Source organism: Choloepus didactylus, chromosome 19, assembly GCF_015220235.1.
Source record: "Choloepus didactylus isolate mChoDid1 chromosome 19, mChoDid1.pri, whole genome shotgun sequence".
In the NCBI taxonomy this organism is placed as follows: Eukaryota; Metazoa; Chordata; class Mammalia; order Pilosa; family Megalonychidae; genus Choloepus; species Choloepus didactylus.
Window position 1 is genome coordinate 35,024,380 of NC_051325.1, and position 23,210 is coordinate 35,047,589.

General features: G+C 48.5%; 2 protein-coding genes across 4 annotated transcripts; one reads left to right on the forward strand and one right to left on the reverse strand.

Moving 5' to 3' along the window:
* Positions 1-862: 862 nt before the first annotated feature.
* Positions 863-8,991, reverse strand: DEFB124 (defensin beta 124). 2 transcript variants are annotated; one of them, XM_037812346.1, is made up of 3 exons: positions 8,916-8,991; positions 3,064-3,145; positions 863-1,072 (listed from the first exon to the last, which is right to left on the reverse strand). In XM_037812346.1, the coding sequence occupies exons 2-3, from the start codon at positions 3,119-3,121 to the stop codon at positions 915-917; spliced, it is 216 nt and encodes a 71-aa protein (XP_037668274.1). In that variant the 5' UTR covers positions 3,122-3,145; positions 8,916-8,991; the 3' UTR covers positions 863-914. The 2 variants fall into 2 exon arrangements, with proteins under 2 accessions (XP_037668274.1, XP_037668275.1); XM_037812347.1 differs by lacking the exon at positions 8,916-8,991 and adding an exon at positions 6,078-6,095.
* Positions 8,992-9,043: 52 nt separating this feature from the next.
* On the forward strand, positions 9,044-18,252 carry REM1 (RRAD and GEM like GTPase 1). Of its 2 annotated transcripts, XM_037812350.1 has the most exons (5): positions 9,044-9,166; positions 10,087-10,629; positions 11,697-11,785; positions 15,006-15,207; positions 17,545-18,252. In XM_037812350.1, the coding sequence occupies exons 2-5, from the start codon at positions 10,290-10,292 to the stop codon at positions 17,814-17,816; spliced, it is 903 nt and encodes a 300-aa protein (XP_037668278.1). In that variant the 5' UTR covers positions 9,044-9,166; positions 10,087-10,289; the 3' UTR covers positions 17,817-18,252. The 2 variants fall into 2 exon arrangements, with proteins under 2 accessions (XP_037668278.1, XP_037668277.1); XM_037812349.1 differs by lacking the exon at positions 17,545-18,252 and having other exon boundaries at positions 15,006-16,209.
* Positions 18,253-23,210: the final 4,958 nt, after the last annotated feature.

The window sequence follows — 23,210 nt, forward strand, 5'->3', positions numbered from 1 at the left end:
ACCCTGAGGGAAAGGCACAAGGACCCTCGGAGCTGGCCCTGACATGCTGGCCAACTACCCCCAGACTTCTTTTTTTTTTTAAGTTTCGTGGGGGTTTTTTTGGCATTTTTCCCCTGCAATTTTATTGAGATATATTCACATACCATACAATCATCCACAGTGCACAATTGTTCACGGTACCATCACATAGTTGTGCATTCATCACCCCAGTCAGCCCTTAAACACATTCATTACTCCAAAAAATAAATAAATAAATAAGAATTTTTTTTAAAAGGGGGGTGGTAATTAGAATGATGTCTGTCTTCTCTGTTTAATCTCTTCTCCGTGCCCTCCTGTCCCCACAATTCCTTGGGCTTGGAAGAGACAGACTCTTCCTCTATCTCCCCTTCCTGTTTATATGAAAACTTTGCTTTCATAAAAGTCTCATGGTCCTGTCTGTCTAGGCAGACCCTTAAAGTGCTAAAATAGGAAATAAAGGAACATAGGAAAATCCTTTCACTCTCAAGAGTTTCGAGCAGAATGCCTTACTGCGACAACTCATTCTGAACAACAGGAGCTTATTATTAACTCCGCCTTTCATTTTGCATTCCTTCCGTAAGGACCTAACCGTCTGATATTATAATTATCCCCATTTTACGGATGAGGAGGTTGAGGAGGCTTACGGAGGTTGTGTAACTTTTCCGGAGTTGGGCAGAAAGGAAGTGACAGAGCCAGGACCGGAACCACTTAGAACAGTCATTAGTTATTAACGCCCCTTCCTCCCAGGGACCTCGCCTCCCACCACCATCGTCCCTCCCCCACCCTGGACATGCCCCCGCCAGCAGGGTGGAGTGGGGCAGGAGGCAAGGAAACAAGGGAGAGAGCCAGGCAGCGTGTGTTTTATTGGAGAGCGAGGGTGCCAACCCCAGAACCTGTCACACATAATCGGGCTTGGGCAGCACTGGACGCTTGAGCACGTAGGCGAGACAGCACAGGGAGGAGTCCGGACACAGGTGCATGTAGGATTCTTGCCTCGTACAGTAAGTTCGGCAGGCCCCTTGGCCCTTCCAGCACCGTTTGAATTCGCTTCTCCCTATGCAGAGGAAGAGCACCGGTCACAAGGCAGCCCATGGGCCACAGGTTAGACCACTGGTCACAGGCTTGACCAAAGTTCAAGGTTAGGGCACAGGTTGCAGGTTAGAGCGCTGGTCACAAATTGGGCCACAGAAGCCCAGTGTAGACCACAAGTCACAGGCTAGCTCTCTGGTGGCTCATGGAACACCCCTCAGGTCATAAGTTAGGCCACAGGACATCAGCTAGACCACAAGTCATAGGTCAGAAACAGGTCACAGGCTAGACCACTGGCCATATATGAGACTATTGTTTACAATTTAGACTGCAGAGCTCAGTCCAGATTAGCACACAGGCCACAAGTATTGGAGAATAGTTTCTTGTCCAGATTAACCCACACACCAGGTACACTCTAAAAGCTTTTCATAACAATACAATATTATTGTGGTTAGTTTCATTACAATCTCTGCTTAGTACGTAACAAACCTGAGGCACACAGAGGTTAATAACCTTGCCAAAGGTCACACAACCTTTAGGAGTAGAGCCAGGGTTCAAACCCAGGCAACCTGGCTCCAGAGTTCCCATTCGTATCCATTACACCAACTGCCTCTCCCACCTAACTGCCTGTTTAATGTTAGGGTTTAGTGAAGGAATTTCCAACCTTGAACCTGGAAAAGGTATGGCTTTGGGGGAAGTGTGTTCTATACCCCCCCGAAGAGTCTTTGGTCATTGCATAAGGTCATTGCATATATTCATTCAACAAACACGGGGCAGTGGACAGGGGGCAGGGTACCACAATGAACCAGATGGCCAAGTCCATGCCCTCGAGGAGCTTTCAACTGGCAGGGAAGGCACTTAAAACCCAAGAAAATAAGTAGACTTTGTGATAAGCATCCTGAAAAAAATTAACTGGGTGCTGTGATGGGAAAGTGAGAGGAGGCGAGTACCACTTAGACAGGCTTGTCTGTTAAAGTGACATTTCCAGACATGTGGCCTTTGGTCTCCTAAGTGGTCTGCTCTCTCCTCCTCATATCTTTGACTCATCTTCCACCCTGTTTCTCCAGCCACACTGGTCTCCTCGCTGCTCCCCAAACATTTCTCAGCACCTCTCTGCCTCACGGCCGTGGCACTTGCTGCTGCCTCTCCCAGAACAATCTCCCCTTGGATATCCCCACTTGATTCAGATCTCTGCTCAGAACCACCTTACATAAAATGATAAGGCACATGAGATTTACTTCAACATAATTCAGTGGGGAGGAGGGAGGCTGTGACTAACGAAACAGGATTGGTCCGAGTTGATAATTGTTGAAGTTGAATGCTGGGAACATGGGAGTTCTTTATACTCTGCTTTCTACTTTCCTTTGTTTTAAATTTCTAAAATAAAAAAGTTTATTTTAAAATCTCACTTGATTACATTATTCTCTATTTCATATAAATTTATATTTTTCTGTAATAAAAAAATTTTGGAAAAAAAATTTGTTTATTATATTATTCTCTCTGCTTTACGTTTGAAATTTTCCAAAATAAAAAGTTAGTAAAAAACAGTCTCACTTTATCTGGGACCTTTCTTGACATCCCATTGGTATGGCCATCACCCCTCCCCACACACACATGCACATGCCACTCTAACCCCTTGTCCTGCTTTTATTCTTCCTAGCACTTATCACCACCTCACATATTAGATGTCATCTGTTTTCTGTCTCCATTGACTAAAATGTCAGCTCCGTGAAAGCAAGGACTTTGTTTTCTTCCACTGCTGGGTCCCCAGCAGTGCCTGGCACTGTGAAATATTTTTCAAATGAATATTTGTTGAGTGAATCCTATTTTGCAAATTAGGAAACTGAGGCACTGGCTGATCAAGCAACTTGCTCTGAGCCACCTAGCAAGTCAGTGGTGGGGACAGAGCTTAAACACTGGTGTAGGCCCCTCTGTCCCCTAGGACCTGAGAGCCTCTTTTTCATTTCCAGACACATGCACACACACACACACACACATACACACAGGTGATGTTACCTGGTGGCACATTACTGAGGACCAGGAGCACCACAGTGAGCAGAAGCAGCTGTGTCATGGCCACAAGGCTCCGGGGAGGCCACTGGGGAGAACACCAGAGGAAAAGAGCGGAGGGTGCTGAGCCTTGCTGCCTGCGACCCAGGCTTTATTAGGCTGCAGATCAAGGTGGGGCTGTGGGTGGCAGACTTAAGTGGGAGTCTGGGCCACAGGGTCCCCAGGCTGCCACTGGATCTCAGCCAGCTGCTGGGGAACTAGACAGCACATCTTGGGGAAGCTGCTGAGCTCTGAAGATGAGGGCAGAACTTCCTGAGGCAATGTGTGGGGGCAGAAACTGGATCTCCTCCCCACCTGGGAGGTGGTGAAAAGCTTTGACTTGCGAGGTATCTGGTTCAATCCCAGCATCTCCCTGTAATGGCTGTGAGACCTGGGACAAGTCTCTGGACCCCTCTGAGCCCCAGGCTGCCATCTATGAAATGAAGTCTACAATCCCCTCCCTTGCAGGGCTAATCAATGGAGATTTTGCATCCCAGTGCCAAGGAGACGGAACCAGAACACAATGACCCATTCAAACAAGCTGTATTTATGCAGATATTTATGCCTATTCTCAAAAGGGGAAGATTATTAAAACCTAATTCATAGGGCTGTTTAGAGAATTAAATAAGGTAATACAGTAGTTCTCAAAGTGTGGTCCCCGGAGCAGCAAGTGTTAACAACATCTGGTTCTTGTTAGAAATGCAAATTCTCAGTCCCACCTCAAACCCACAGAATCAAAAGATCCGGAAAGCAAACCCAGAAAGCTCTCCAGGTGATTCTAATGCATCAATAAGTTTGAGAACCACTGAGGTAATATATGCATAGAGCCCATAGAGCTTAGAACAGTGCCTGGTACACAGGCATCTCAGTTGTATCATGAAAGATGAGTAGGGGATCGGGCATTTCCAGCAGAAGGACCAGAATGTACCTGAAAGAGCGGGACATGTCCAGAGCAAGGGGTTTATTGGGAGGAAAGGCTGGAAATGACCCTGCAAAGGACAGAAGAAGTCAGAGCATGACAGGCCTTAAATGCCAAGTTCAGGCTTTTGTATTGTAGACAAGTGAAAGGTGTTTAACCAGGGTGTAACCTGCTCAGATTTGGTTTTTAAATAAAGAAACTGAGACCCAAGGAGGAGAGGTGACTTGCCCAAGGCCACACCACAATTGAGTCACAGAGCTGGGACCCCACGCCAAGTTACCTCACTCACAGCCCACTCTGCAGGCGGGTGAAGGACAGCCCAGAGGGCTGGGCCAGAGGAGCAAGCTCCGGGCCTATGTGGGCCGAGCCAGTCTACCAGGCTGCAGCAGGAGTTGTTTCGACTCCCTCAGCCATGAGAATGAGCCCCACCCACAGGTACAGCCTGGTCTCCAATCGCTTAGGACCTAAGGGGTATCACCTCACTCAAGAAGCCTGGATCCTGGCCCCGTGGATGGCCAACACCACCAGGTCTCTAGAGCCAACTTGTCTTCCACATCAAGATCACAGTGTGTCTTTCCTCCTCCCACACCTCTGGGAGGATATGACGCAGTGGACCGTGATGGAAAGGGGCACAAGGCTGAGAGGCAGGGACCCGAGTCCCAAGCCCAGCTAAGCCATGGGGTGTGCTATGTGATCTCAGGGGCCTCAGTCTCCACATCTGTACAGTGGAGAAAACAATCTTTGTTAGGAAAGGAGAGAGCCAATTTTTATTGACACTCACTCCAGGCTTTCATGAATCCTCACAGCCACTGTGTGGATTAGGGGCATTATACCCATTTCACAGATGAGGAAACTGAGGCTCGGGGGGCTAAGTGGCTCCAGAATACAAACCAGTTAGTGGGTGGGGAACTGAGATCTTGTGTGGTTCTGGAACTTTACTACCTCATTTTCTTTAACAGTCAAGATAGAAATGATGTCCACCCTGCAGATTCATTTAGAATTATGATTAAGTTAGATTTTAAAAATGTGTAAAATAAAGGTGGATTTCCCTCTTTTTCGCCCTCTAGCTTTCAATCTCTCCCTCTCCTTTCACAGAACTTTCATTTACTGTCTAGACAAGCCCACCCACCCCCCTTTCATCCCGTCAAATTTCTCCAGTGAGTTGTCTATACCAATTCCCGCATTCCTTCAAGAATTCCTTAGAGATGACCTCAAGGGTCATTTGTCAGTTGAGGAAACTGAGGCTCAGAGAGGAGCTGACATTGATCCTAGGATTCACATTAGAGACCATTTCAAGTTGCCTCTTATCGACTTTTCCACATATGTTCATCTTGGAATGTCTCCTGAATTAAACTTTGATCTCCTTTTGAGTAGAGACTGCACACATGCATGTGCACACACACATGCACACACACACATGCACACACACACACCTGGACTTAGTTCACTGAAGGGGATCACAAAAGCTCTATTTGGTTAATGAGGCTTGGTTGAAGTCCTGACTATGGTAACTATTCTGAAGGGCTGTACAGTATGTTTTCCTTGCATTTCTCTTCTTTGAAAAGAATATAATCAGCCCCCTTGCCCACATGGGTGAGCAATGACACTGGCCTGGCCAGGATGGCTGATTCCCCTGGACAAGGTTAATGGCATAAGGATGAACATATGCTCCAAGCAGGAACAATTAAAGCCCTTCCTAGAGCCTGAAATAAGATATTCTTCCCACTGGGGTTTCTTTTAAGAGGCTGCTGATGGTCACATGGAGAAAGCCTCTCTGCAAAACGAGGCAGGCAGGGATAAGCAGAGATGAGAAACAGAAGGAGGGAAATATAATTCTGACAGTTTTGAGACCCAGTCCAGCCACAAGGTCCTGGCACCTTGGCCCTTTATTTGCTTGATTCTGCACCCTTTGCCTCTGCCCTTTCCAGCTTTGTGATTTAATAAATTCCCCATCTTGCCTAAGCTAGTTGGAGTTTGGCTTCTGTGCCTTGCAACCAAGAATCCTGAAGGAGATGTCCATAAAAACAGGCCTTTCAAACTATATCCAAACTGAGCTTCTCACCTTCCTTCTTCACCCTGCTCCTCTTGAAGTCTTCCACTCACTCGAACTACTGCAATAGCCTCCCAACCATCTTCCTGCTCCTGCTTTGCTCCACCAACCCACAGTCCATTCTCAACACTGCAGTCAAAAGGACCCTTTTAAAATAAAAGTCCAGATCATGTGAAACTAAACAACATGACAACTAAGTGAAATGTGTGATCCTGAATCAGTGGGGGGGAAAAAAGGATGTTGGTAGGACAACTGGCAAAATCTGAATAAGGTCTATAAATCAGATAAAACTGTATCAATAGTGTACAATAATATGTATCAGGATAATAATATCATATCCTGATTTTGATGTAGGAGAATGTTCTTGCTTTAAGGAAATACACATTGAACACACTGAAGTATTTAGAGCTAAAGGCACATCATGAATGCAACTTACTCTCAAAGAGTTTAGGAACAAAAATTATATATTATATATAGATATATCTATATAGGTAGCGAGAGAGAAGCATAAAACAAAAATATTTTTTAAATGTGATAATCTAGGGAATCTGGTGAATCTAGGGAATCTATTTTTGCAACTTTTCTTTAGGTCTGAAATTATCTCAAAATTAAAAAAAAAAATTAAGTTAAATCATATCTCTTCTGTGATGAACACCCTCCATGGTTCCCATCTCACCCTAACGATGAGCCAAACTGCTTACAGCGCCTGCATGATTTGTCACTTCCCCAACCTTACCTCCCTCTCAGGTTACCCCAACCACTCCAGCCACTCTGTTTCTCAAAATTGTCAAAAACAGCCGAGCTTTTCCTTCTTCCTGGAATACTCTTCTCCCAGTGTCTACATAACCAGCTCCTTCATTTCATTCAGAACTTTGTTTGTAGCCCACCTCCCTCAATTCCAACTACACCACCAGCCCCCTTCCCCACACACTTCACATCCCACTCCTTGCCATTATTTTTTCTCCACAGGACAACTCACTCTCTATCTTGTCATTTTAATTTAATCATGTTTATTGTTGGTCTCCCTCACTTCATAAGGGCAGAGAGTTTTGCCTGTTTTGTTCACTGCTTTTTCCTGAGCTCCTGGAACAGGGCCTGGCTCATAATAGGCACTCGGTTAATGTTTGATGAATGAATGAATAAATGAATGGAAGTTGCATGAATGAATAAAAAAATGGAACTTGCATTTATTGTAGTCGTGTATCATGTGCTCAGCCTTATCCCATTAAATCCAGAATACAGTCTTCATAAGGTAGGAGGTACTATCACCATTTTAATGGTGGAGAAGCTGAGGCAAAATCAGAATTAAATGGATTCTGGAGAATCTTCCTAGGAGGAAATTACTAAAGTGAGAGCCGATAAATCTGATCTTCCAGATCAAAGTCAAAACAACATCGCTGCCACCTCAAGTCTTTTCCCATAAAGGTATGAGTCAAGAAGGCTTTAGACCTGGTGCGGCATGCGGCTGATCTGAACAGCCATGCCAACTTTGTGTCAGGGGAGTTTTAATACTGGAAAAATAACTAGGGCCACGTTGATGCTTCTGGTAGTCTCTGCCAGCAGTGCCTCCATCCATGCACATCCAAAACCTATCCTCCAACTTCTAATGCCATCTCATCCAAGAAAGCACCCCCGTTTCCCGCACTCCTCCCTCTCCACATCTAGCCAGATGCTTCTGACTCCCTGAGTTCTTTTTCCTTTTTTTCCCTCCCTTTATGGCCCTTGTCAGTCTCTATCAGCTATTGAAGCTGCTGATATCCTTGGCTCTCCTCATCCCACCCCCATAAGAATTAGAGCCTTGGGGAAAGAAAGATACTGCAACATAACTCTTCTGTCATCGCAGCTCCCATCCTTGCCATGGTATTAATTCACCATTGTCATTGTTCTGTAAAAAATAGCTTCCATTTGTTTAGCATGTGCTATGTGCCAGGCCCTGTCAGTTGTCTTAGTGACTTCTCACAACCTTGTTTGAACAGACAGGGAAGCTGAGACTCAGAGAGGTTAAGCAACTTGCCCAAGATCACACAGCAAGTAAGGGCAGAGGCAGGATGCAAACCCAGGCCAAGCCACTATCCTCTGCTGCCTCATAGAATAGTTATGGGACATTCATTTTGTTGCACCACCAAGACTGTGAGAGGACCTGGAGGTCAGGGGCTGGGGTCCCTCTCTGACAGAGGAAGCACACTCAGTAACAGCATGAAGGAAGGAAGGAATGTTCCCCTCCCAGGGCCGCAGCATAGGTGGAACATCTGGAATCTGCCTGGTTCCCCTCTCTAAGCCTCAGTTTGCTCATTCTCTCAGTGTTGTGCTGGGATCCATGAGCTACTAATCCAGGTAAAATGCTCACAACAGATCCTGGCACTTGACAAAAGCTCTGTAAACATTCATCCGAGAGGAAGAAGCCATTCTTCCAGGGCACAGAACAGCTGGGGTGCAACCCGGAAGCTTAATCAGAATATGGCGAGTGAATGAACGACCCCTAAATAACATATTCTGAACTCTTCAGTTCAGCCTTCTGGGACTCACTCACCCCTCTCCCAAGCCATCTCCCAAAATTAATTCTCCATCCAGAGCAGTTTCTTAAAGTAGGGTCCGCAAACTACCTGCATCAGAATCACTTGGGCACTTGCTTAAAATGCAGATTTCCGAACTCCTCTCCCCAGAACTGCTGAGAGGGGAGTTGGACACCGCCTCTCAAGGCAGGGTGGGACCTGGGAATGTACCACTCTCCAAGTGGTGTTCGGAGGGCTAAAGTAGGTGCGGACCCACTGGATCCTGCGGTGCGGAGGGAGATTCAGAGCCCCCATCCTTCCTCCCTCGCGCCCCTCACCCCGACTCCGCCACCCCTACCCGGGACGTAGGACTTGAGGAAGCGAGTCAGCTGAGCTCTGAGGAAAATCGAGGAGCGGCGGAGGCCTTAGGGCGGGGACCCCGGGGCTGCCCTAACGGGGCGGGGCTGGACGGGCGGGGTCGCGGCTCCTCCCCCGGCCGGGGCGGAGGGGCGGGACCGGCCCGAGGGGATGCGCGCCGACTCGGGTGGTACAGCCTGGAGGACCCGGCAGGGAAGCGGCCCGGGACCCAGCACCTTTCCTCTCGCCGAGGTAAAGTCCCGCGCAACCCTCCGCCAAGTTAGCCAAGTTGGAGCAGAGTTCGCCAACCGCCTGCCTGGGGGCGCTACCGGGCGGACAGAACCAAGGGGGGCCTCGAACCAGCGCCCCGGGGGTGAGGGTCCTCGGACTTGGGGCCAGAGGGTGCGGTAGCCCCGGGTAAGGAATTCCCCGGGTCGGGGTGCTTATATCCAGGAGCCCCGGACTGGGAAAGATCGGACCCAGACTCCGGAAATGGTACATGCGTCCCCGGGCCCTGTGGGTTCCCCTCCCTGCCCCCCGCCAGGACCCTGTCCTGTTCCCAAACCCGGAGCCCGGCCGGCCTGGAACCCCCGCCCCGCAACCCCAGGTGGAGGCCGTCGCGCCAGCAGCTCCTGAATTTTTCACGCAGGGGGCGGACCGGACACGCCGTTCCCATGGTGCCGCGGCGCTCAGGTTTCAGTCCGAGGGAACCCCCCAGACCCTTTCTCCTTTCTGAGGCACCAACGCACCCCGTCCTGCCTCCTCATCGCCCTTGGGACCAGACACAGAAGTTAACTCCCCTAGGGGCCGCCAACCCTTCCCTGAACCCCCTCCGCAGCCCCTAATTGTATGCAAGAGACTGGTGGGGAAGGGGAGGATGGGGACAGGACTAGGGGACACTTGCCAGTCGTGGGTCTCATGTTCTGAATGGAAGGACCAGGTCTGTGTACACTCTGGGAGTGCAGGGGTGGGGGGGGACATACATTCCCTATGGCTGCTGCCTTTCTGCCTGTCTTATTGGGGTGGGGGTGGGGGTCAATATACATTCCCTATGGCTGCTGCCTTTCTGCCTGTCTTATTGGGGTGGGGGTGGGGGTTGTCCTCAGAACATGGGAAATGGCCTCTGAGTGCACGCATGTGTGTGTTCACAACTTGAGCCTTCACCTCTCTAGGCCTGACCCAGGGTTTCCCTGGGCCTGAAGTCAGAGAGCCCCCACTCCAAGAAGCTGAGGTGCCTCCTCTCTCCATTTGAACAAGAGGGAGCTCTAGAGAAAGCCGGCTCAGCAGGTCACCGGGACCCTACAGAGGAAGGGCTCAGAGTACCTGGCTCAAGCTTGCGAAGGAAAGAAAGAAGGAAGGACCCCACCCCCCAAGGATGACGCTGAACACCCAGCAGAAAGCAAAGACCCCCGTGTATCGGCGAGCCAGCACTCCACTGCCGTTGTCCCCCCAGGGCCACCAGCCCAGCCTCATGTGCTCAGAACCTTCTAGAGAATCCCAGCATCCCCGGCTGGGCCAGTCGGTCTCCCTCAACCCTCCTGCCCGGATCCCCTCGCCTGCCCCCTATGGTTGGTCCTCTGAATCCAGCGACTCTGAAGGTTCCTGGGAGGCCTTCTACCGTGTGGTGCTGCTTGGAGATCCTGGTGTAGGGAAGACCAGCCTGGCCAACCTCTTTGCAGGAAAGCAAGAGCGGGACCTCCACGAACAGCTGGGAGGTAGGGGCCCTGTGGGCGTGGTTGGGATGTGGCCAAAGGAGTGAAAGACCTGTTTCTAGGACACAGGGCTGCCAACAACGGCTGTACAAGTCACATACTGCTCAACTCTGAAGGGCATCATTCACATAGATTATGAAGTGAGTGGTGCCCCCTAGAGTTGTGCAGGGCAGAGTCTGCACAATGGTCTGAGGAAGGGAAAGTCCTTGAATAGTGAGTATTTTGCCAATTTTTCATGGAAAAGAGGTGAATTATTCAATTCCATGTCATAAAAGGAGCAATACTGATATTCCATGAGTCTCTTGAGTGACAAGGAATAGTGAACTTTCACCCAGCTGAGAAATTCCTAACCCCACTCTCCCAGACTCCCAGATCCTCCCAGTCCCATAGACACCCATCCATGGCTACCGCGGCCTACAGCAAAACAAAGATCCTGCCTAGGATGGAGGCTCCCAGACCCCCAGTTTTAGATCCTCGGTTTCTTTATTCCCAAGAAATGCAGTAAGCTGAGTGGGGTGGGGGACCCAAGTTGGCGGGGTACAAGGACAAGTTGGAAGAAATAAAGATGTGCCCCTGCATGGCTGGCTAAGAGGACACAGGGTGGGTGGGGAGGGGGGTGGTTAAGAACAGAGAGAAAGTAAGGCCACACTGGCCAGGCCCCTTTTCCAGCCTTGACCACCCTGAGAGTAAGAACCCACATGAAAGGTTTACACATGTATACCTGTATGAGTTACAGATGGGGAGACTGAGGCCCAGAGAGGGTAACATGACTTCCCTAAGGGCAGGGACAGAGCAGGACTAGAATTCCCAGCCCAACTTTAACCCACCACCCCACACTCACTCAATCAACCAATCCAACAAAAGCTTCCTGAACACCTACTATGTGCCAGGTACTGTGCTGGCAGCTGGGCAGACATGGGTTCCCTGTGGAACTTTCCAACCTGTCAGGGGAGACAGACATCAGACAAGCTTGGTAAGCACTTACAAGGAGAGGTGCAGGGGGCTATGTGACCAGAAAGGGAGGCTCCCCAGGCCTGCCCCTCCTCCCTGAAATCCAGCTCTTCCCTCAGTTGCAGATGATGTGTACGAGAGGACCCTCACGGTGGATGGGGAGGACACCACACTGGTAGTCGTGGACACCTGGGAGGCGGAGAAACTGGTATGGCATAGCAAGCAGGATGGGGGTGGAGGGATCGGGAAAGCCGAGCTTAGCACCAGTACTGCTCTCCTCTTCCCTCCTGAGATGCTACAGAGCAGGGACTGGATGGGAGCCATCCCTAATACCCCTGCCCCAAAAAACCCACAGCTCCTAAGCAGCCTCCCAGCCAAGGAGAGAAGAACCTCATGGCCCTGACCTTTTCTAACTCTGCGGGCCCCTCCCAACAGCCATCCCAGGGTATGCTCCTCCCCTGCCAGCCTCCCCCTCCTATTTATCACTTCATCCCACCTACCGACCCCTCACTGTGCAGAGGAAGAAGCACTGAACTTGGTACCAAAATGCCTGAGGTTGAACCCCTTTTTACCAGTTGTGTGGCTTTGTGCAACTGACTTAAACACTCTGAACTTCAGTTTTCTAATCTGATGAATAGGTCCATCACTCCTGCCTTCCCAATCAGCTGATTTTAAAAAGCTCTCATGCAATTTCACAGAGATGAGCACAGTTTGGAGCATTAAAAAATGCTGAACACGGTTGAAGAACTGTAATAATGATCATTCTTATTAATCATAATTTGGTAGCTGGTAAAAAAGGAAACCAAAGAGTGTAACTTGTCCTTGCCTAACCCATTCCAGAGCAGGAATTCAGCAGTCAGAGATATGGCCCTGTTATGCTTTCTTTTTCTTGTCTGGGTGTTCTTTTTTCCTTGTTATATAGGTAATACATGTTAACTGTAGAACTTTAAGGAAATACATCTAAGCAATGAGAAGGATCTAAAACTCACCTGGCATCTCGGAGACAATCACTGCCTCTCCGAGGGGTAGGCCCCCTCCCCTAACACCCAGGGATGCTCTGCCCATAGGGTGGGGCTTAGGGGGGCAATGTTGGGTGATTGACAAGAGTGGCTGACAGCTCCAGAGACAGGCCCAGAGAAGAGAGGGATGAAGGAGTTACATGGCCAATTCCTTTTAACAAGCAAAAAAGGAAACCCAGTTCTAAATGAGCATCATAATAATGATCATGGTTCTAGTTCATGGGGCACACTCTTTCTAAATATCACCCCCATGTTAAGCACTAGACATATATTATGACATTCAGTCAAGACACAAACTATATGGTAAATATTCTTCTCATTCCTATTCTACTTATGAGGAAACTGAAGCTCACAGAGGTTAAGTAATGTGCCCAAAGCTCTCAGCACGTGGGATTCCAACCTACATCTACAAGACCCCAAAGCCTGTATTTTATACACTAAGAGCCCCTCCCCATCGCCCTTTGGAGCGTCACCTTCTGAAACTTCAGCTGAGGTTTTACTCCTTCACTCCTTCATTCATTCAGAAATGCTTACTGAGTGTCTATCATGGACAGGACACTGGAGATACAGCAGGGAATTAGGGAGACATGTTCCCTGCTCTCATAGAGCCTACTGGCTGCTGAGGGAGCATCTGCTTTCTGGAGGCAGTTGAGGATCCAAAGGAACAGTCTAGTGAATAAGAAAAGTAATCAGACTGGGAATTCCATTTGGGAAAAGTGCTCAACTAAAAAGCAGAAACTGGGACTCTGTGGCCCTGAAAAGGTTTTCTCCTCTTCTCTGGCCTTTGGTTTTCCTACCAGTAAAATGGGAAACTGGACCAAGCTGGTGACTGTGAAGGCAGTTCCCAAAGAGGGTCCGCCCAGTGGCAGCCTCATTGGAATAAACATCCATCCTTTCCTTCATCAGGCTACGTGGTACTCTTTGATGTCAGAGGCAGAATATGACAGAATTGGGTGGGCCTGCAACTCATCCAGTAATGTCCTACCCTGCATGACCATCAGGGTCACCTGGAGAGATTATTAAAAAGCAGATTCTCAGGCCTCACCCAGACCTCATGAATCTAAAAGCGGAGTCCTAGAATCTATATTTTTAATCAGGCCTCCAAAGGATTCTTACCCACCAGTAAATCAATCTTTGTTATCCTGACAGCAGATCTTCCTTAAATATTTCTGAGATGAATGAATGGCTCAGGACCACTCTCTCACTCTACAGAGGGGGAAAACGCAGGCCCCAAGGAAGAAAGGAACCCCCTTCCCTCATAGTCCTCATAGTAAAATGAGGCCAGGGTGAGAACACACCTCTGTCTGCCCAGCCCAAGGTTATCTGACCTGTGGATGGATCAATATGGCTGTTGAAAATTTACCCCCTTTGACAATGATGCTGACCATGGATCGGATGCTTTCATATTCATCTATCTTATGTGATTACCAGAAAACTTTTCTCGCTTCTTCTCCCCTTACAACCAATGCTTCCAGTGCACTCCAGGCTTTAGCTCCAGCTGCCCCCTCTGTCTGGAATCTCTTCTCTCCTGCTCGCCCTGCTCATCGTGCTCACCAGTCCACTGGGAAGCCCTCCCACACTCTGCCAGGTTGAGTTCTTCTGGCTTCCCCCTCTCCATCCCCATGACTGCCCCAGCCACCTGCATATGCCTCTCTTACTGGTACTTTTCACACTGCATTATAACTTTCCATTTCCATGGCCTGCCTTCCAGATCCTGAGCTGCCGGAGGGCAGGTACTGCATCTTATGAAAAACACGTATAAAATCGTTACCCAGTGTGTCCAGTCTCAGAGTGTTGTCCCTGAAAAAAGAATGCCAACCAAAATGGACTATCAAAATTACTCAAGTCCTTTCCTTGCCTTGGTCAAAAGCTTGAAGGCACCACACTTCTTAAAATGCCCCTTGCCTCTCCTATCCTTACATTGCACGGTTGCTCCTTAACCTCTCACTTCAAAATGAAAATGCCCTAAAAATGCCTCCCCGTGAAGTAAGCTTCCTGTCCTCACTTCTGTCCCTTCCTTTTTTCTCTTCATTCTGGGTCACAGAAGAACTATCTGGCAAGGCAGAATCCTCCTCAGAATCTGGACAAAAGATCTGAAGAGGCAAAGCCAGAACTCACCTTAGCAGGCAGCGGAAGACAAAAGTAAATCTTTTGTCTCCAGTGCCTAGCCTGCAGAAGGAATCAATGAGTGAATGCAGTGAGGAAGTATCATTAGCCAATTTTTCAAGCAGAGAGGACCAGTACCTTTCCCAAAGTGTCACAGGGAATTACAGCAGAGAATCCGTCCCTCCAACCAGCCCAAAGTGTAAACCTCAGACCTTTTGTGCCCACTAGAACGTCCCAGGCCCACCTTCCCCAGCCAAGGCCAGGCGTCCTCCAAGGAGATGAAATGGGTTCCCTCCTGCACAGGATGAAAGTTGGAGCCAGGAGTTGTGCATGCAGGTGGGCAGCGCCTACGTCATCGTGTACTCCATCGCAGACCGAGGCAGCTTTGAGAGTGCCTCTGAGCTCCGCATTCAGCTGCGGCGCACACATCAGGCTGACCACGTGCCCATCATCCTCGTGGGCAACAAAGCGGACCTGGCGCGCTGCCGGGAAGTCTCGGTGGAAGGTGAGCCCTCCACTTCACCCTCCTCCTCCAGTACTTTCATCTCAGGGACCTTGCCCCCCACCTGCCCCTGTCCTGCATCCACCTGTGGAGCCCAAAAGCTGGGCACCATTTTTGCCTCCTCCTTCACCATCTCCAACCAGTCCCCCCCTAGTCCTGTCGGGTCCACCTCCCTTAATCCTACATTCCCATCCTTCCATGCTCTCAGCCTCTGCCCTACTCTGGCATCTCCACCTCTAGCCTGGACCAGTCCTCGTACTTCTCTATGCCCACTCAATCTGTCCTCCTCACCAGAGTTTTCCAAAACCATATCCAACCTTGTCACTTCCTTGCTATAAAATTACCCTATATCCTTCCCTTGCATACACCAACATGATAGACCCAATGCCCACAGGCTTTTCCAGGGCTTGCATTTGAGACCTAAAAAGGACAATTATCGGCTCCAAAATACAGTGAGAAAATTATAAATCAAAATTCACAAAGCCTTAGAGTGGGTTGAAAAATAAATGTGGGAGTAGCTTTAGTTTGTGTATATCAAATGTGCAATCACAAAGGAACTCAAGCAAATTCAAAGCTTTTCTTCAAATACATAAAAAGGAAATGAATATTCTTAAAAAGAAACAAACATTGTTTACTAATCACTCTCAGAAGAGGCAAAGAACTTTATTGGGGGCAGGGGAGACTTGGGTGGTAGAAGTGGTTATGAATGGGAGATGAAGAAGTGGAAGCATATACAAACAACTCTTTTGAGAAGTTTGATTCTAAATTATAGAAGAGAATAGCAATACAGCTCAAGAAGCGATGTGGGGTCAAATGTGGTTTCAATTAAGAGACTAAAGAGTTACTAGAACATGTGCTTTGGTTGATGGGAATGATCCAGTGAAGGAGGACAGACTGATGACATGGGGCAGCAAGAATAAGCACAACACATATTATATGATTCCATTTATAGGAAATGTTCAGAACAGGCAAATCTACAGACAATAGATTAGCGGTTGCTTAAGGCTGGGGGGGAGGGTGGGTAGAAGGAAAAGGGGAGTGATTGCTATTGGGTTTGGGGTTTCTCTTTGGGGTGATGAAAATGTTCTAAAATTGTGGTGATGTTTGCACAATTATGTGAAAATACAAACAACCATTGAATTGTGCAATTTAAATGAGTGAATTCATGGTATGTGAATTATATCTCAATAAAGCTGTTATTAAAAAAAAAAAAACCCATAAAGCTTTAAATTGTCTAAAAAACATTATGTTGTGTCAACCAGCAACAGCAAATCAAACTTTTTTTTAACTTTTTATTGTGGTCACATATATACAAATCAAAATTTCCCATTTTAACCACTTTCAAGTGTACAATTCAGTGGTATTAATTACATTTACCAACATTGTGCCACCATCGCCACCATCCATTACCAAAACTTTTTCATCATTCTGCATGTAAACTCTGCACCCATTAAGCCATAACTCCCCATTCCTCACCCTCACCCCAAAGCCTGGTAACCTGTAATCTACTTTCAAAGAATTTGCTTATTCTATGAATTTGCTTATTCTAGGCACTTCATATAAGTGAAACCAGAACTTTTAAAGTCATATATAAATTATATTTAAAGTGTGATGGGGAACATCTTACTATATTTGATATGTCAGGTGGGACCCATACAGATTTTTAAATGGCCTACCCACAGGCCATTCTAAACCAACATTCCTCAAAGTTTAATCAGCAGCCCCAATATTAGTACAACTCCATCAATTTGCAGATGTGCACACAGAGGCCCAGAGAGCAGTCAGCCAGCGAGGACTAGAACCCAGAGCCCTGCCTCCAGGTCCAGCAGCTCCTGGAGGTGGAAGGTCTTATGCTTCGTGGACAGATATCCAAAAACACTGCAGCATAATCCCCAGGAGCTTTCGTTAAAATGCAGGTTCCAGGACCTCATCACAGACCCTGAATCAGAATCCTTGGGAATGGGCCGAAGAATCTGCATGTTAACAAGCTTCCCCCAGATAACTCTGATGTACAGCAGATGAGACCCCTTACCTAGCATTCAAGACCCTTCCCTAACTGGTCTCCAGCCTCCCTGTGTTCCCAGCCTCACTCTGCTGCCACGCAGGTGAACTCCCACATCCTTCCAGCCCAGTTCACACATTAGCCTGTAAACTAACTTCTCAAAGCCAAAAGCCGGGTCTGATGTATTTCTGAGTTCCCCGGCACCCAGCACAAGGCCTGACACACGTACAACGCGGGAAAAAACTGCCTCGCTATTAAGGCTGAACACACCTTTTCCTACCTTTCTCTCCGCGGTCCGGTTACGACTCCGCCCGGCTCGCCTGACCCCGCCCCCTCAGAGGGCCGCGCCTGCGCCGTGGTTTTCGACTGCAAGTTCATCGAGACGTCGGCCACACTGCAGCACAACGTGGCGGAGCTTTTCGAGGGCGTGGTGCGCCAATTGCGCCTGCGCCGCCAGGGTAGTGCCGCAGGAGAACCGCCAGCACCGCGACGGCGAGGCAGCCTCGGCCAGCGCGCCCGCCGCTTCCTGGCCCGCCTGACAGCCCGCAGCGCCCGCCGCCGGGCACTCAAGGCCCGCTCCAAGTCATGCCACAATCTGGCAGTGCTCTGAGGCCGCCCGTCCTCCTGGTGGTAGCGGGATATAGGGGTGCATTCGGGCCTCTGCCGACGCGCATCGTGTGCCTTGTCTGTCCGTTGCGCCAATAGCTGGGGCATCTCCCAGAGCCGCATCCTCAAGGACCCCTCCTCCCTGGGGAAGCCATGGACAGACCATGAGGCCGAAGCCCCAAGTTGGGCACAGAGCAGGGTTTTATTTTACATGGTATCTTTTTGTAAAAATCTTCCTTGTTCTTGGGCTCTGGCCAGCCCTCAGAAGCCCCCACAATCAACCAGACCACAGGATGCTCTGTCTCAGTGCCCAGCCCACTCCTTCTTGGGCTCTTCCAGGCATCTCACCTCCTGCGCTGCCATCCCATCTACACTGGCTGCAGACTGATTTAACCTGCTGGCCTAGTGTTTAGTTCAGTCAATTAAAGCAATTAAACCAACTGTGTGCTCAGGTCCTTCTCCCAGCCTCTGGTCTGGGCGCTGAGGTAAATAACGCTGGGTCCCTGGCTCAGGTCTTGGGGGGAGACACATTGTACACAAACAAGTGCAGTTGAGTGTGATGATCAGCTCCTTTCTCACGGACCCATTTGTTTAGATTATAGACTCATAAAATATCTGAACGGAGTCTCATTGCATTTACCCTGGCAATTTAATAGCTGGTGTTTGTTATATAAGTGCTGTGTACTCAGCGGTCACAAGTATTATTTAATCTTCACATCACCTGAGAGGAAGTTGTTACTATTAGCTCCATTTTACTAATTAGGAAACTGAGGCACGTGTCCAAGATCATACAGCTTGTAAGTAAAGTTGCCGCAAAGTCCAACCAAGCCTTGTCAGACCAGAATCTATGCCCGATTTATTCATAGTTCCTTTTAAGAATGTGACAAAAAGCTGTGGAGTCCCAGAAAAATGGACTTTGAAACACAATTTTGCATACGGTTTAAGGAGGGAGAGGTCGGTCATGGGCTGCAGGAAACCAAATGCATTAATCCCAGGTTTGGACCACCATTCAAAGTCTGGCTCACTCATATTTCTGAGCACTCCAGGGTCACCCAGCCCATGAGGACTAGAGCCCCCAGTGACAGCCACCTCCTCAGGTCTCATCTGGGCTGGGAGGTCGGAGGTGGGGAGGCACTGGGCCGAATTGGGAGGCTGGGGTTGGGCCTTGTGGATTGTGTCGGGAGTTTCCAGACGTAGGGGAAGCCCTGTCACTACGTTGAAGGGAGGACAAGAAGCAGGAGGGTTTGGGCCTTCATGTCCCGGGGTGCCTAATACAGCTGTGCTCCTCACCCAGACAACTCAGCCCTGCACGTGGGACATGTCCCAGCCACAGGCACCCAGATCCCGGCCTGTTAACCCACCCAGGGACACAGTGCAGGGGAAGACTGCAGCACTGGAGAGCCATCTCCTCCAGCTCCCCACCCACCCTGGTCGTGCCAGTGGGCAGTGATGGCACTTAGTCTCCCACCCTAACCCCAGCCTGAGGAAAGGAAGAGAAGGAGGGTCTTCCCCCACCCCAAGCTGGGTGTCTCTGGTCTGCAGCTGGGGGGAGGGGCCAAAGCTGTGGAAAGTTGGCAGAGGCAGCCCTCAGCAGCCGGGAGAGTGGAAAAAATGATATCAAACCCGGAAAAATGCAGGCCGGATGGAGGGACGGAGTCTGCTCTGGGTGGTGAGAGGGAGGGAAGGGCCCAGGAAAGAGCGCAGGAGCTGGCTTTGAGAAAGTTGAAGGCAATAGCCATCATTCCCTCTTACCTTCATCGACAAATATTTATTGATGGCCTACTAAGTGCAGGGCACAGTTTCAGGCTCTGGGGAGGGACTGGTGAACCAGAAGGAGTAGAATGCAGCTCCTGAAACCAACAGTCTCGTGGGGAGGCAGACTAGAAAACAAGTAAGTGATTAAAATAATTATAAACTGCTAAGGGGGTGAAAATTAGGGTGGTCAGGGAAGGCCCTGAAGATAATCAACTCCAATCCCCCTCAATTTACAGATGGCGAAAACTGAAAGCTAGAGAGGAAAGGGATCGAGGGAGTGGTCTAGAGCTGACCTGCCAGAGGAAGGGACAGCAGGCGCTGTTCAAAGTGCTTTTTGTACATTAATTCATTAAATCATCGAAACTGGTAATGTTATCGCTGTGCCAGTTTTCAGAAGAAATTATATAGCACAGAGAAGTTCAGTGTCCTGCCAAGTTTGCACAGCTAGCAAATAGAAAAGCCAGAGACCCACCGGGGAACTCCAGGCCTGTGGTGTTAAGGGCTCCTCTATATTGCACCACCTGTTGGTACAGCAAGTCAGGGAGCAGGCTGGTATAAAAAGAAAGGTGTCTTTGCCTTGCACCCTGCTGCCAGGGCTGGGGGCAGGGCAGAGAACAAAAGCATACTGCGAATGAATATCCTCTGCCGCCAGCTGGGCCTTTTCACCTTGAAGGGATGGGTACTGTTATGGAAAAAATGATAAAGCTCTGGAAAATCCGAATGTCTCCCCAGGGGCCCCCTAGTCTCCTCAGAGTCCCCTCACCCCCTTGCTGTGGGGGAAGGGTACAGATGCGCCGGCCTGGTCCAAATGAGATGAAGGCCACCTGGATCTGGGCCCCGAGACACCCCAGCTGGGCTTCTCAGATACAGAGGATCACCGGACTTGGTGGAAAGTTCCAACTCCTTGGCCAGGGGCATGAAGCTTCCATTTGGGGTCCCCAAAGGAATCAGGTTCAGGCCAGAGCACCCTGATCTTAGATGGTGGGAAATACATGTCTCACAGGCTCACTCCTTCCTTCATTCTGCAAACATTGATTTTCTGAAAAAACAATGTGTGCTCTGATGGAAGGGTGGGAGGGTCACAGTTGTCAAATTCATGAGCTTCCAAGCCCCTTCCCTCTGACAGGGGTTGGGGGAGTGGGAAAGGAAGGAGGGAGGGAAAGAGAAGGGAAGGGAAGGAAAGGGTAAATGATGGGTAGGCGTGGTGGAAAATTCATCTACAAGTGCTTTATAAAGATTAAGAAACTCTCAGCTCTGCCATGACCTTAGCCAAATCAAAATATACAGAGTGAAGGGGTTAGGGTAGAAGTCTCAGTGTAATTGTCTCTGTCTCAAGAATATTTGAATATTCTAGAACAATAGCTTGAAAAAATACACAAGTTCAGTTTCAATTTGAGCAGTGCTCCCTTCTGTTTGGTTCCAGGTTCAGTTAAAAATAGTACTAATGATGGGATGGCACCTCTGGGTTCAGCAATGTGTGCAGTTTTCTCCAGTTCCATCCGGTTTGAGTTCAGGGCACACTTTTTGAGTGTGCATGTTTATGTTATGGCTTACATTCCCATGCTTCATGGATGTGATAAGAGATTGGAAGTAAAACACAGGCTTTGGAACCAGAAGGGACCTGGGTTCATATCTCACCTCAGATGCTTGGTCTCTGTGTGACCTGGGCTCGGGCTCTCTTGCAGCCTCAATTCCTTCATCCTGAAATGAGGGATGATAATTCCTATCCTATAGGATTACATAAGATTTTTAGTACTTAAGAAAATCCACTCTGTGCCATTGGATAATTTACTTCAACTCTCTAGGCCTCAGTTTTCTCGTCTGGAAAATGGAGAGGAGATGGAGGGGATGGAGTAAGATTTGTGCAGAGTAAACTGTAGCTATTAGTGTGTGCCCATGCATTTCTTTGTACTTTTTCCTGTATATGTATGTTCTCTAAAGCACAGCATTGCATGCTTTTAAACTTCGCTTAAATACCATACTGTATGTATCCTGAAGTTTGATTTTCACATTCAACATTATATTTATGAAATTGACTCATGTTGATATATAACTATAGTTCATTTCTTGTCATGGCTGAGTAGTATTCCATTGTTTGAACTTGCAAGAGTTATTTATTTTTTTTCCTAGCTAATGGACTCTTGTTTTTTTAGGTGTTGTTTTTGTTTGTTTCTTTGTTTTTGCTGCTATTTTGTTATATTGCAAACAGTGCTGCTATGAATGATGCACACGCCTCTTTGAATGCATATGTAAGAGTTTCTCTTTCCATCTTTCCACTCTGCCATCCTCTGAGTCTCAGCTTGCCCTGGACTAGCTGCCCTTGAGATCCCAAGGTGGCCACCCCTGTTCCAGGCATCACATGCAGATACCAAAAGGTCCAGTGGAAGCAAAGCTATTTCTTCCTGAGCATCCCTCTTTCATCATCAAGGAAACTGTTTCCCAGAAGCCTTCTAGCAAACTTGCCTTCATTTCTCATTTGCCAGAAACACATTTCTCATATTGCCATCTTTAAACCAGTCATTGTCTTAGGGTAATCAGGGTTTGCCCCAAGCTGGGATAGAGACCCACATGGCCACACCAAGGAGAAAAGCTACCTAAGGGAAAAAATTGCAAGAAGTGAGGATTGAATTTTAGAAAGGTCACTGTTCCAGTTACTATTGCTGCATAACAAGCTACTCCAAAGCTTAGTGTAATAAAATAATCATTTTATTATGCTCATGGATTTTGTGAGTCAAGAATTTGGACAGGGCAAAGCGGGTACGGCTTGTCTCCATGGTCTCACCTGGAAAGAGTCCAAAGCTGGGGGTGCTGGAATCATCTGGAGGTGTCTTCACTCACATGTCTAGAGGCTGATGCTGGCAGTAGGTTGGGATCTCAGCTAGAGCTGTTGGCCAGAACATGTACATATGCCCCTCACCCCCAGATGGCCTGGGGTATTCGTTTCCTATTGCTGCTGTAACAAATTACCACAAATTTAGTGGCTTAAAACAGCACAAAGTTGTTTTCTGGCAGTTCAGTAGGATAGAAGTCCAACCCAGGCCTCACTAGGCTAAAATCAAGGCGTCAGCTAGACTCGGTTCTTTTCTGGAAGCAACAGAGGAGAATCCATTTCCTTGCCTTTTCCAGCTTCTGGAGTCTTCCTACTTTCCTTGGCTCGTGGCTCCTTCCTCTGTCATCAAAGCCAGCAATGCCAGGCCAAATTCTTTTCATGTTGGCCTCTCTGTGGTTCTCCCTCTTCTGCCTTCCTCTTCCACCCTGTGATTACATTGGGTCCAACCAGATAATCTAGAACAATCTCCCTATCTTAAGGTCCACATGATATGCTCACAGGTGCCAGGATTAGGACAGAGACAACTTTGGGGAGTCATTAGTCTGCCTACGAGAATGGGATAGAGTGAGGGAAGGCAGTAGATGGGTCCTCACTCTTCCCTACCCACCCACCCCCAATCCTCTTGTAATGAATACATAGAGAAGACCCTGAAATAAAGGGGCTCCCTGCTACTTGGATGTCGGGAGCACTGGGAAGCTGTCCCCAGATTCTGACCTTGCCTCCCTTCCTCAAGTCCATGCATCTTTCCAGAAGCAACAGCTTCTTCAGATTTCCACTGGGCAAATGTCTGCCCACCCACCTTTCAGAAAACCC